This window comes from Amphiura filiformis, chromosome 12, assembly GCF_039555335.1.
Source record: "Amphiura filiformis chromosome 12, Afil_fr2py, whole genome shotgun sequence".
NCBI lineage: Eukaryota > Metazoa > Echinodermata > Ophiuroidea > Amphilepidida > Amphiuridae > Amphiura > Amphiura filiformis.
In genome coordinates, this window is record NC_092639.1 from 9,988,940 (window position 1) to 10,002,712 (window position 13,773).

The following is a 13,773-nucleotide window of genomic DNA, read 5'->3' on the forward strand; positions in this document are numbered from 1 at the left end:
GTGCTTGAGCTAGTGGTGTTTGTGCTCAAATATTGAGAACTATAAATTCCACTCTCACATCTAGGGAAGGTATGGGTTCAATACATGAGATCCCAAAACTCATTGTAAATGTAATGGTATTTTTCCCATGTGCATGATTTTCACTGGGATGGCAGGAGGTGGGGTGGAATTATAGCAAAGTTTTGTTTTGACTTATTATTTGTCATAACTCATAATTGCAATTTAGGACCGTGAATGTCAGGATTTTAAAAATCAATATATTGGCCACTTGATATTGATCAAAATCAATACATCAATTTTCCTCCCAATTTTACATCTTCTGTCGACATAACACATATGTATGTAACAGGATGCATAATGCCATTTGGACTCACAAATGCACCAGCCACCTTCCAGTGACTTATGGAGCGTTATGCCATTTGGACTCACAAATGCACCAGCCACCTTCCAGTGACTTATGTAGCGCTATGCCATTTGGACTGACAAATGCGCCAGCCACCTTCCAGCGACTTATGGAGCGCTATACCATTTGGACTCACAAATGACCCAGCCACCTTCCAGCAAGTGAGATGGAGCTCAATTTCAGTCCTTTTTTCCAAATTTTTCATTACTTTTTTGATTATTGGCAACTTGGATATATTGATTTTCTTCATAAAGTGATATCAGCGATATCAATATTATTGGATAGTCCATTTATTGATTATTATTGATATATCATTCTTAGTCAGTGGGAGTGGTCTATTAGTAGACACATAATCTGATTGGACAATCGCATGATTTTGAGTGTCGTCTATCAGGCTGTAGACGACCCCACGTCATCATGCGTGTTGATAACGCGTGAGCACGCTCATAGAGGTGCGAGTATGTATCGCGTTATATGCGTGAGCGCGGTCGCAGTGCTACGCATCGCACGCGCTTAGCAGTACGCGCAACAAAAGATGTTAAGTTGTAAACAAGTTTCGTTCATTTTAGAAAAAGGGGAGTTTTTATGACGGTAACTTAATTTTTGCTTTAAAAAATAGTTTACAGTTATCAAAATAATATTTAACTGACTAAGAATGAGAATAAACGATAGGAATTTTTTGTGCCTATCCTCTACCTATGATGAGATTACAGGCAGGTCCAATATTTTTATCGTAGTGGATACCGGCTGCACCGGCATCCACTACTCAAAATATTGGACCTGCCTGTCGTCTATCACACGGTAGAGGATAGGCAAAATAAAAATTCCTATCGTTTATTCTCTAAACGGTCCTTACCTGCAATACATATGGAAATATAAATATGACCAGCAGCTTCCTTAACTCATTTCCTATATCAATACTCTGCAGAAATAAAAAGCAAAATATACCAAACTGGAAATATATGACCTGAAGGCTCCGACACGCCTTAAGATGATTTCTTATTTGAAAAGTACATTGATATGTAATAAGAAAAAAATATAATTGTTTTCATCTGATACCGTCTGCAGTGAGGAAGTTAATTACAAAATTTCATCTATTGATGTCATTGGCAGGAAAGGCAACGTTTCCCCCTTTTTACCTATTTCTGAGAGTGATTCACTTCTTATCAGGGTCTATTTTAGGTCAAAATAGTATCACATTTTTGTTGGGGAAAATAGCCGACAAAAACATGGTGCAAGTCGGTGCTTATGATAACATCTGACAAGAAACATTGCTGGTAACATATAGTGTTTAAATGTACTCAAAATATTTGACACACATTTGATTCATTTTTTTTTCTTTTAAATATTGGAAACAATATAACTGCATAATACAGTGTCCCAAAAATGTTGGCCAGATGTAATGCTATATTTGTAGAATGTGCCTCAGGGCCGTAGCAAGGTTGAAAAATGTGGGGCGGCCATCACAAATGTGGGGCGGCCAAAATACAAATATACGCCAATATTGAAATAAAGATATAAAGTAAAACATAACAAATTTCTCAAAAAGTGGGGCGGCCATGGCATCCCCGGCCGCCCCGCTTGCTACGGCCCTGATGTGCCTTAAACACAGCCATTCGGTACTCTACATTAAAGTAGATGCCATTTTTTCCATATAAAAGTATGCAGAAGTTTGTTAACTCCAATGTTTATATTGTCATAACACTATGGACCACAATGGCCTCATCCCAATGGCACAGTTCAATAACCTCAATTAAACAATCATAGTACAAAAAATGACCTCAAGTTGCAGAGTATGAATTTTTGTACCAAAATTGTTAAAGGTCATTCAATGAATGTTCAAATGTATTGGGGTTAAATAACTGTGCCGTGATAGATGAGCATGTTGTGGATCCTAATGTAAGAATAGTTGTACAAGAACAGAACACTTTTTAGCAGCACAGAACCAATCCACCATATTTGATATGCAGTTCCTCATTACCTGGGGTTTTGAGCACAAAATGTCTTGGGAGTCAATGGGCCATTCCAGTTCAAATGGGGTTACCAGAATGGGTGACTTCTGAAATCTACACACCCTGTGTGGGAGATTAAGGTCAAGTCTTCCATAGTGGGTGTTTCAACTAGAACAGATGATTAACCCTATCATTGTTGTCTAACCCATCTCCTAATACAAGAGGGAACCTCTGCAGTTATCCCAACCAGGCTCCACTTCCTTCATTAAACACTTGGGTAAATTAACAAAAGACTAAAATTGCTCTTTTGGTGCACAGGTCAGGTATACATAAAGCCTAAAACAATTGTTTGATTGGTGTAACATAAAATTAGGGTAGGTAAGTAGGGACTTAAAAAAAAAGTATACCAGTAAATTGCATTTGATAAAAGGCCTTGGAACATTTGTTCACCTTTTTTTTTTCAAATTTGTTTTAAAATTTATTTATTTATTTATTTATTTTTTGCAAAAATACAAAAAAAAGGTTGAGCCTAATTTTAGGGTCGGTCAGGTTACGCCAATCAAACAATTTTTTTAGGCCTAAGCACATCCTTGAATCTTGATTATCAATTTATTTCTAACAGGTTCAGCAGCATTGCAACCACCAACAAACTTATCTAGCACCAGCACCACAACAACAATAGAAGTAACATGGATTGCTCCAATAAACACCAACTTTGACAACTATCTCATTGTGTACCAAGGGCAGAACCTAGATGTAAACAAGAGGAATGTGACTGTGTTACCTGCAATGACTGTGAAGTCTCTCGTTGGTCTGGTACCAGGGGAAAGTTACACTCTGTCAGTGGCTGTTGTTAATGGAAGTGCTGTGGCTGGAAGTGAACCGCTTGTCGTCACAACTAGTAAGTACATGTATTAGGTGACTCTAATTTTGCACAGATCACATCAGTAGCCTCTGAATTTGCCCGATTTTGGCCTTATCTCACAAGTTATCTGAATCTGGATTGGTAAAAATCTCTGAGCTATTTGCCGATTAATTGAACCGTTGAATTGTCTGGGATTTGTTAGATTAAATTTTTTTTTTAATTTTTCAAAAATTTAAGGCATTGAAATGCTGTAGGAAAACTTTGTAATGTAAAGATAAATTAGTTTATTAGAGAACAAGGATCACTTCCAAGTCTCTTTGTGATACTCAACGGGCTTTTCCCCTTAAAATCTCACATAAAGAAAAAGTGCCTCCTCCTTTCCTCAAGCACTGTTGGAAAAGACCGAACACTACTAACAATGCTAATTTTATGTTGAAGGGGAAAAAACTCCTACATCATCATTTCATCATTCATGTAAATCCTCCAGACACAAACCAAAACATTAATTTTATACAGCCTAAATTCAGGTGCAAATATGTAGTTAAAAATAGTCCAGTCTTTTAATAAAACAATCAAAGCAGGTGATATTTACCCCCAGAATCTGGGGGACCGAATTCTGTGCAGTTGAGTTAACCTTTTGACTTGCATCTGAACATTAAATGTTCACATTTTATTACATACATTTGTAAATGTACAAGTTTTGACTTTAGAAGGAAAATATCTTCGCCAAGGCCATTATGTTCATCATCCCCATATTTAAATGTTAAGCGATCATGACAGCATACAACGCTGTCTTTTAGGGACATTGACCCTACACGCTGGGGAATTTGCTTCTTTCATTGCAGATGAACAAAGATTAGAATTGCATTTTTCCCAATGTGTGTGCATTTGGTGCCTGGCCCTTCCTTTGAGTGAAGAATAAAACAGGGGTGTGAGAGTTCCTTCATAGACTTCAGGAAAGCCTTTGATACCATTCATAGAGGAAAGATGCTGCAAATTCTCAAGGCCTATGGAATCCCTAATCAACTTGTGGAAGGCATAGCAAGAATGTATGAAAACACCAAGGCAAAAGTAGTTTCACCAGATGGAGAAAGCGGAACCGTTTGATATACTTGCTGGTGTACTGCAAGGAGACACCCTCGCCCATACCTCTTTGTGGTTGTATTGGACTATGCATTGAGAGAGGCAGTTGAAGGTAAAGAAGAGCAGCTTGGATTCCGGCTGGAGAAGAGAAGAAGCAGACGGATCGGACCTGAAGTGCTAACAGATTTAGACTTTGCAGACGACATAGCCCTGTTGTCTGAGGAAATCCACCAAGCACAAGAGCTACTGCAAAGGGTTGAATCATCGGTTGGAAAAGTAGGCCTCAAAATGAACGCTTCAAAAACGAAGTTCATGTCTTTCAACCACAATCAACAGATATCTATCCAGACAAACAATGGCACCAACCTAGAAGAGGTGAGCGACTTCAAGTATCTGGGTGCATGGATGGCTAGCACGGAAAAAGATGTAAAAACACGCAAAGCAGCTGCATGGAGAGCATGTAACAGCCTGAACAAAATCTGGAGGTCAACTCTCCCAAAGAAATTCAAGATCCGTTTGTTTGCTGCTACCGTCGAATCTGTCCTAACCTATGGATGTGAAGCATGGACTATGTCTCCCAGACTATGTAAAGAACTTGATGGTTACTACACAAGAATGCTTAGAACAGTATACAACATCAATTGGAAGCAGCACATCACGAACAAAGAACTGTATGGTGACCTACCAAAACTTTCACAGAAGATCAGATCGAGGAGGACATGTTTCGCTGGGCACGCGTGCAGAAGCAAAAATGAACCTGTAGCTAAGCTGATCCATTGGACACCAAAACATGGAAGCAGAAAACCTGGTAGACCCCTCTTACATACGTGGATGTATTGAAACAGGACACTGGACTGGATGTTATGGATTTGGGAACGGCCATGCAGGACAGAAGGGTTTGGCGTGCTGTTGTAGTTCGAGGACACCACTCATCTTAAGCAAGTAAGCAAGTGAGAGTTCCTCTTTTCAGCTGATTTCCTCTTTTTTTGTTGCCAAAATTTACACATTTTCTTAGCCCATTTTTTAAACCCATAATTGGTGTTTTTACCCTGATTTTACGCTGTTTTTCAGCGTTTCGAGTAATTTTCCTCTTTTTTGGTCTGTGGCCTCTCACACTCCTGTTAAAAATTGCTTCATTCGGATTCAGAAGAGCAAAAAATGTTTGATTTGACAAAAGCTATTTTTGTAAGGCAGATGCACACATCAACCTGTAATGGGTTGTTCCAACAAGGAAAGAGGCTTACGCATCATACACTGGAACAATGTAACACTCAAACATTACAAACTAGCGTACTAAGATCAAATTAATGATGCTTAATTGTTATTCTTAGTATATCAATATACAGGGGAAAGAAGAATTACGCATCGCACACTAGCACAATTAAACATGGAATTACAAATGGAAACATGACATGCATCTCAGATATACCAGAGTAAAAACTCCGGACATACCTGCCTGTGCAGGGACTTGAACCACAGGCGGCTCGCCCCGCAGATGAGTGCTCTAACCACTGAGCTACACAGACTGTCCCTGATAAACAGGACTCAAGCCTGGATATTCCAGTTGAAATCCATACACCCCCTATGGAAGGCATGATCTATAATCTTCCACACAGGGAGTGTGAAATTCAAATTGGATTACCTGAATGGGTGACTCAATTTGAAATCTACACCCCCTGTGTGGGAGATTAAGGTCATGCCTATGATTGTACTTTGATTTGGCAAATGATCTGTCATTAAGACTCTCCCTGAATCTCAGAAAATATCAATGAAGACCTTCCACTATGGTGACCAAGTGATGATCTTCGTAGGGGTAGGAGATCCAGGTGCTTCCACTGAATGGACTGGACTCATAATTTCAATGATTAATGCATGACTTACCACCTTTAGCCACATATAGATGAACTTGTCTCGGTCCTCATTCTAAATGAATATAAAAGGTGTTGACCTGATTATGTCGACTTGTGTCAATTTTGTGCATGAAGATTCTGGGCACCCTATCTAGAAGACACCCTTGAATACCAAAATGTTAATTAATTTATATTGAAAATACTTTCATCAGAGAACTTTGTCATATGTTGTGGCTATCTCGTCTTTCTTCATGGTTGGTTCTTTATTCATTTAAAACAATGACTAGCATGTATATCATTAGTGGTGACGTCAGCAAGTCTTTTGGACTTTGGATGATCTTCAAGGACGCTCATTCCATACTTGAACTCTAAGGACCATATTGTAGCTGTTGAAAATCAAGAACTTCATCACCATTTACATCAATTGTACATTGTTAAATTTCACCACCATGGGGAGAAATTTCTATGATGACTCTGTGTTCACTTCTGGTAGTACTTGTGGATTCAAGGAGGAAGGTTTCCTCTGCAGAGTGTCCTGCCCATATACAGTGATGCAAAAATTTAATATTTTTGCAGTAATATTTGAAGGAACAAGCTTTCAAAGGAGACTAAATTCATTACCATGCAACAAAGTAGCATACCTTGTTCTACAAACTTTTTGTCCGCCCCTCGTAGGAAGCATTAAACTCACAATGGCTCATAAATGCCAACATGATTGATACAGTATGCATGCATGTACCTGGTTTCACTCAATATCTGAAAATAACAACTTTAAGGGGGTACTACACCCCTGTCCAATTTTGTGCCTATTTTTGCATTTTTCTCAAAAATTTAGCGCATTGGTGACAAGTAAGATATGTATATTATAGCGGCAAGGACTACAACTACAGCATTATGTGTTCGTATTAAAGTGTATGTACCCATCAGTATATATTTCAACTCATGACCAATATAATGCAATAATATATACTAATAGCATCTTGAATTACATAATTATACCACCCTTTGGCTTTAAAGGAAGTTCATTGTAACCTGATTATGAGTTTGGTTATAAATATTATACTTTCAATAGCAGTGATTTTAGGAAGTATAATTTGTTATTTGTTTGCTACTGAGTTCCTTGTGTAATCAATTCCACTACCTTCACTCAAAACAAAATTTTCTGAAAAGAACAATTGTATTTTTTGTTTCATTTATTTATCATGACATTGTTTTTCTTCATTCTGGCAAAATTTGTTACATGCAGTGCTAGAAATCAAATAATATATTTTGGCCCATTTGAAAAAGAGTCGCACTTTTAAATGCTTGGCTTTTAATGTCTGATTGTTACATTAACTTTCTGTCACTCATGCTGAAAAGATCCTGGGGGTCAAGATAATATTGTTATTCATGCTTTTTCGAATCATGTTGGTCAGGGACAGCTAAACATGTGAAAATATTATTTTCAAATTCAATGTACATAATCATGTAGTTTGAAAAAGAAATGTCAAAATGTTCCCAGCATTACATTTTAAATTTTACAGTGTACATAATGTAGGCATAACTTTATGGTAAAGCTTTGTAATGTTCATGCTTTAAACAAGGGTTGGATTTTGGCATAACAATTAGCATTGAAAAATATTGTAAATCCAATCTTTTGGTGACCAGAAGTGACAATTCAGAATGGTAGATTGTCAATAGAGGTTGTGCATATGACGTATCATACTGTACATATGGTGGATTACTCAATTGCATTCAACAAAAGCATGATGGCAATCTACCACGACAGTTCGTCTCACACATGACAAATGCACTACGATCAAATAGGTTGATGACAACATTTGATTGAATGGACTGCACTGCGCCATGATTACGGTGAAGGACACCGGTTCAAATCCTTTGCAATCAATAATTTCACGCACAACCTCTATAGCATTTACGCAAGCTATATCATCAAGAGTTCTCTGGTCTAATTCTGTGGTTTAAAAAAATCCATTTTGTGTCACTTTGTTCAAATGAGTCATATAAAATGTAAACAGTAAGACGAAGTAGATTTTGTCTCTTTTCATGTATGCGATGTTAAACTGTTATTGTGAAAGATCATTTCATTACACAATTTGCAGATAGATTCTGCGAAAATGGATGTTTATCATTTATTTAGATGGTTCTTATGGAAGGCACACATAAAATCTGTAATGTGACATTTCCTTCCATAACAAAGTAAAAGATTAAAAATATCTAGGCTATGGCGAAAAAGATTCATAATATCTAGGCTACGGCACTTGATTTACATAATAAGATGAATAAAGGGGATGCCAAGTTTAAATTGGAATTAAATTGGATGACGCTTAGCTGTCATATTATCTTCTTGAATGATTTACAGAGTTAAACATTTTTTTATTGCCTAAAAAATGTATTTATAATAGCTTCAGAAGAAAAATCTAATTTTTTAATTTATCAATGAAAAGTAAAATTGCAAGTAAAATTAGGTCGAATTAGAGTATTCAACCTAATTTGGACCTTCTCTAAATAGCACCCCCTTTGAACTTTATAACATAAAATTTGTTTGAAGAAGTATTTTGTGAGCATTTTTCATGGCTGTCGACACCTAGATAATACAAACTGGGCCATATCTCCGGGTGATTGCTTTGTCAAACGGCCAAATCTGCTAGAATGTTTATAATGCACTCAAACATTGCGTAGTCTTAGGTTTCTGATGGTTTAAAATGTCAACTTTTTTGAAGTTGGGAGATGAGGGTATGGATCACAAAGTACCCCTTTAAGTGCCCATTTTGCTCTACTTTGTGACATTAAAGCCATAATGTGTAATTTGCATAAAGAATAGATTCCTATTGAAATGTTAGTTTTCACTGATCACATTGTCCCAGGTTAATTTTGAGGCAAACAAATGAGGTAAAACGAAGAAAATTGCTATTTCATTCCAGCGCCTACAATGTGTGTATTGCTCTCTGATCGTATTATTATCATAAATATTGGCGTAGCTTCACAAATAGTAAGACAAATAGAGATATGCACACACGTCAAGACGTAAGACGAATAGCGGTTTCAGCTACTATTCGATCGGTGAATCTGAATAAAACCAGAGATCTCCGGTTTTAATATACAAATTTAAATTGTACTGTAATTAAAGCACTTCATGCTTAGTCTTTCACTTGGTATTTTAGTACACCATTGGGCATTACAATCATGCAATAAATATAAATTCAACAAAATTGTTGAGCAAATCACACATTATGGACAGCTACACCCCTGCCAAATTTTGTACCTATTTTTGCATTTTTCTCAAAAATTATAGCGCATTGGTGACAAGTAAGATATGTATATTATAGTAGACTTCTCCGTAGTCCACTTGCCAATTGTGCACTACTCTGGCTATTACATTTAAGCTTAAAACTCTGATTTAATTAATGAGTGCACAATTGATAGATTTTCACAACTGATCTTTTCAGTCACCGTCGCCCTCTGTTTGTTAGCTTCCCAAGTGGACTACTGACTTTGCCTTGAGAGTTAGGCCAATTTCTGGCCTAACTAAAATTGGTGATGATGTAATGCATCTTTAAAAATGAATCTGGCTTGTGATTGGTCGCCCAGATCTCATTATTGTTTAAATCCTCCCGACGCGTACTGGTACCATTATAACTATACATGGTACACAACTATCTAGGGAATGCGGCGCTTTTGTGCTGGTGGATGAACGTATGCATCTAGCGCGTATTGTACCACCATGCTTAGTCTTGTGGTTAGATTTTATTGATAAACAAGTATGATTGACAGTGTGTGAGTCCCGGGTAAAGTTCTGCTTAAAAGTGAAAGTCCATAGTCGGTTTTTCGGATAATAAACTGGCAGATTCTAAAATTAGAATTGTTCAGTATTGAAGTGTCATTATAATTACTAGGCGGTTACCTGTATTTGGCGGTTCTCGGCTGTCGCGATTACCTGGCTGATGGTGACTGTACTCACCAAGTTTTATGCCCATAGGACATTTTTACTAATTTGACCTCAGATGACCCCTTGTGACCTCAAAATGACCTTCCAAAATTTGGCTCTAAATGTTGACTGTACCCACCACGTTTCATGCCCATATGACAGTTTTAGTAATTTGACCTTGGATGACTCCAAAATGACCTTCCAAAATTTGACTCTAAAAGGTGACTGTACCCACCAAGTTTCATGCGCATACGACATTTTTTACTAATTTGACCTCAGATGACCCCTGGGTGACCCTGGATGACCCCAAAATGACCTTCCAAAAATTAGACTATAAAAGTTGACTGTACCCACCAAGTTTCATGCCCATACGATAGTTTTTACTAATTTGACCTCAGGTGACCCCTGGATGACCTTGAGTGATCTTGGCCCACTAACTGAAACAAACCTGTTCTGTCTGAGGTCCAGATGCACCCATCCACCAAGTTTGAGGAACGTGTGACCCCTTGTCTCCGAGAAAATAGGCGGAAAACAGTTTTTACTAATTTGACCTCAGATGACCCCTGGGTGACCTTGACCCACTAATCAATACAAACTTGTTCTGTCCTAGGTCAAGATGCACCTACCCACCAAGTTTCATGCCCATATGACAGTTTTTACTAATTTGACCCCTAGATGACCTCTGGTGACCTTGACCCACTAACCAATACAAACTTGTTCTGTCCCGGGTCAAGACGCACTCCACTCGTCAAGTTTGAGGAACGTCGACCCCCCCAGTCTTCGAGAAAAACAGTTTTACTAATTTGACCCTGGATGACCTTGGGTGACCTTGACCCACTAACCAATATAAACTCGTTCTTCCTCATACCAAGCTGCACCCACCCACCAAGTTTGAGGAACGCGCGGCCCCCAGCCTCCGAGAAAAGAGGCGGACAGACAAACAGACAGACAGACACACACACAGATTGTGGTGAATTATAGTAGGATGCCATTATGATATGTTGCATTCAATAATATAAGCCTACGTAGAGCCTATACTTTACTTTTACTGTCACAAATATAATTATATAGCCTAAACTTTTTCATAACCATTTTATACTAGTATTTTGATGTAGGCCTACTAAATATCAGTATAATTTCGAGTTCAACTGAATGCGTTCATCATGATTAATAACATTTTATTTATCAAAAATCGACTATGGCATAGTCTAATATTATAGGGGCAAGGACTACAACTACTGCACTGGAAATTTTATTTCAGTACAGACAACAGTTGTGGAGTTACAGTCAAAAATTAGGGAAAACCAATATTTGATCAATAAATCAATAACTACTTGCCTTGAGTTGCTGAATTTTCAGTGCAGTAGTTGTTGTTTTTGCCCCTATAATATACATATCAGAAAAATGCAAAAATAGGCACAAAATTGGGCAGGGGTGTAGTACCCCCTTAAATTGGGTCTTATCACAGATATCTTGATTCTATTATAAGTTCCTATTTCATCATTTTGAATCACAGCATTGTTTTGCATGGAAAATATTCAGTTTGAATTTCATAACTTAGTAAATAATAATGTAAATACCGGTACATTAAGTGAATATTTAAGCACCCAGCAGGCCTTGCCATCTAACAGTACTTATACTATTATGTTGAAATGCGCATGAAGCACGCTAAAATTTGACTTTTTCTGCATGGCACAGAATCGATTAAATGCTGATTCGATGCCTGATTTTGGGAGATTTGCAGCGAGTGATATTAAGTGACGAGTGGAAAATCACTCACTAGCAATCGAGTTTGGGTGAGCGGTGGCGAGCTCGCCTCAAACGGCAGGGCCTGCCCAAGGTGCTATTTTAGGTCAAAAAACTCAAATAGAGTAAAAAATAATGAACAGTTTCATATGACACAAAGTTCCAACACAAAATATTATACTGTAAAATAATTCAATTATTCTAAGTCAAAATTATTATCGGCTGAAAATGGACCAAATTGACATAATAACATAACAAAAATGATTGAAAATGTGACTAATTCATGTAAAAATCCGATCAAATTTTTTGAGGAAGGCCTTTATTATTTGTTGATTTGTTGTCAATAAATGTCAAATTTACTATTCATTTCTGTGTAAAATTGCAATTGCAAAGGCTTTAACACATAAAAATGGGGAGGCCCTAATATTTTTTTTTATTCCCCAAAGCTCTACCCCTAGCTTGATAAAAGTGATTACAATGTGTTTATAAATGATAACCAAGAACTTCGTAACACCTCTTTTCATTACAACAATTTTAGAAACAAAGTAACAGAGCAAATTCGTTTAAATAACAAAATTATTTGAAAATCTCCAAAAATCGGTGAGGGCAGCAATGATATAGGCTACATGTTATTTATTTTACTTGGCCAAACAGATAACAGAAAGTCCTTTTTGGAATGAAATTTAGGGCTTTTTAGTCTAACCATGCTAACATGATGTATATATAATGACATTTGACAGATGGATAACTAGTCAATTCATACTTGGCACTTCACAGTAAATTCGCAATTGGTATACATAGCTTTAATCCAGGGTTAAATTAAATGGTCCTGTATTGATTGTGACTCACATTGATTTTAAGCCCTGGGGTAATTTATCTTTATAGATTTATGTAAAACCATTTATAGCATGGTGGGTACTGGTTTCATAAAGAAATTTCAAGTGTGTGTATGAGATTGCTGCTATGTTTTGTATGACAGATTGCTGTGTGTGATGCTTTTTTAATTACTTCATTAATTAGGCCTACTTTGGACTTATCCTATCGGACTACCCTCTCTTGTCTCTTTCTTTTGTATTTTACATATTTACTATTATCTGGCATTTTAGTCTCAGCTACATTTTTGTGTAAATATGTTATCATAATTGAAAAATGTTAACATTTTAAGAAAGCAAAAGGATTGAAGAGCAAAATCAGAATGATACTGCAGCAGTGGATGCAAAATTACACTTTTTTACAGTTGCGATTTCTCCAGAAAAAAAATGTTCATTGTCCTTGCATTAATTTTTTTTTTCATATTCATATTCATATTTATTTCCATAAAAATCATTACATTACATTACATCAAAAAATATACAAACACGATACATATGGAGGAAAAGGCTGGAAGACCAAAAAGGCCTGAAAGTTAGCCTTTCCCTAAAATCAAATGAAATTAGCAAAAAAAAGCAACTTTACCAAACATAACCAAAAGACAAGACAAGGGACGGGGACGTGCTCACGGAAAAGATAAATTTTATAGCTAGAGTGGGCAAGAGTTGTTAATGTTACACAATTTGTACATGCATATCACTGCCAAATTTCAGCATATTAGATACATTTTGTAGGAATAGTTCTTGTGAAAAATTGATAAAAATGAAGAAAGTGGCAGTGCTGTAAAATGCTAAGCTCAATTCAATGTACCTCCGGCATAGATTAAAATGTGGAATATCCTTGGTTTTATCACAGTTAGCAGATAATGTTAGTATTAGCACCTCAGGGTGTGCAATATCGCTCCTGACGATGATATGGCGGCCTGCATACATACTACTATGTGTGATGTGTGATCACAAGTTTTAAAGCAAAAATTTATTTTAAAAAAAAGAAAAAACTTATTTGACTGTATATCCAAGTAAAGTTCTCAGAATCTGAACGTTGTTTCATTGTGATATGGGTAAGCACACAATATA

At 36.9% G+C, this 13,773-nt stretch overlaps 1 protein-coding gene across 1 annotated transcript in view; it reads left to right on the top strand.

Annotated features, from left to right (window-relative positions):
• Positions 1-13,773, top strand: part of LOC140165765 (tyrosine-protein phosphatase 10D-like) — a 102,339-nt gene that overhangs the window by 9,537 nt on the left and 79,029 nt on the right. Inside the window, 1 exon segment of the mRNA XM_072189087.1 lies at positions 2,978-3,256. Coding sequence (XP_072045188.1) covers positions 2,978-3,256 — 279 coding nt within the window.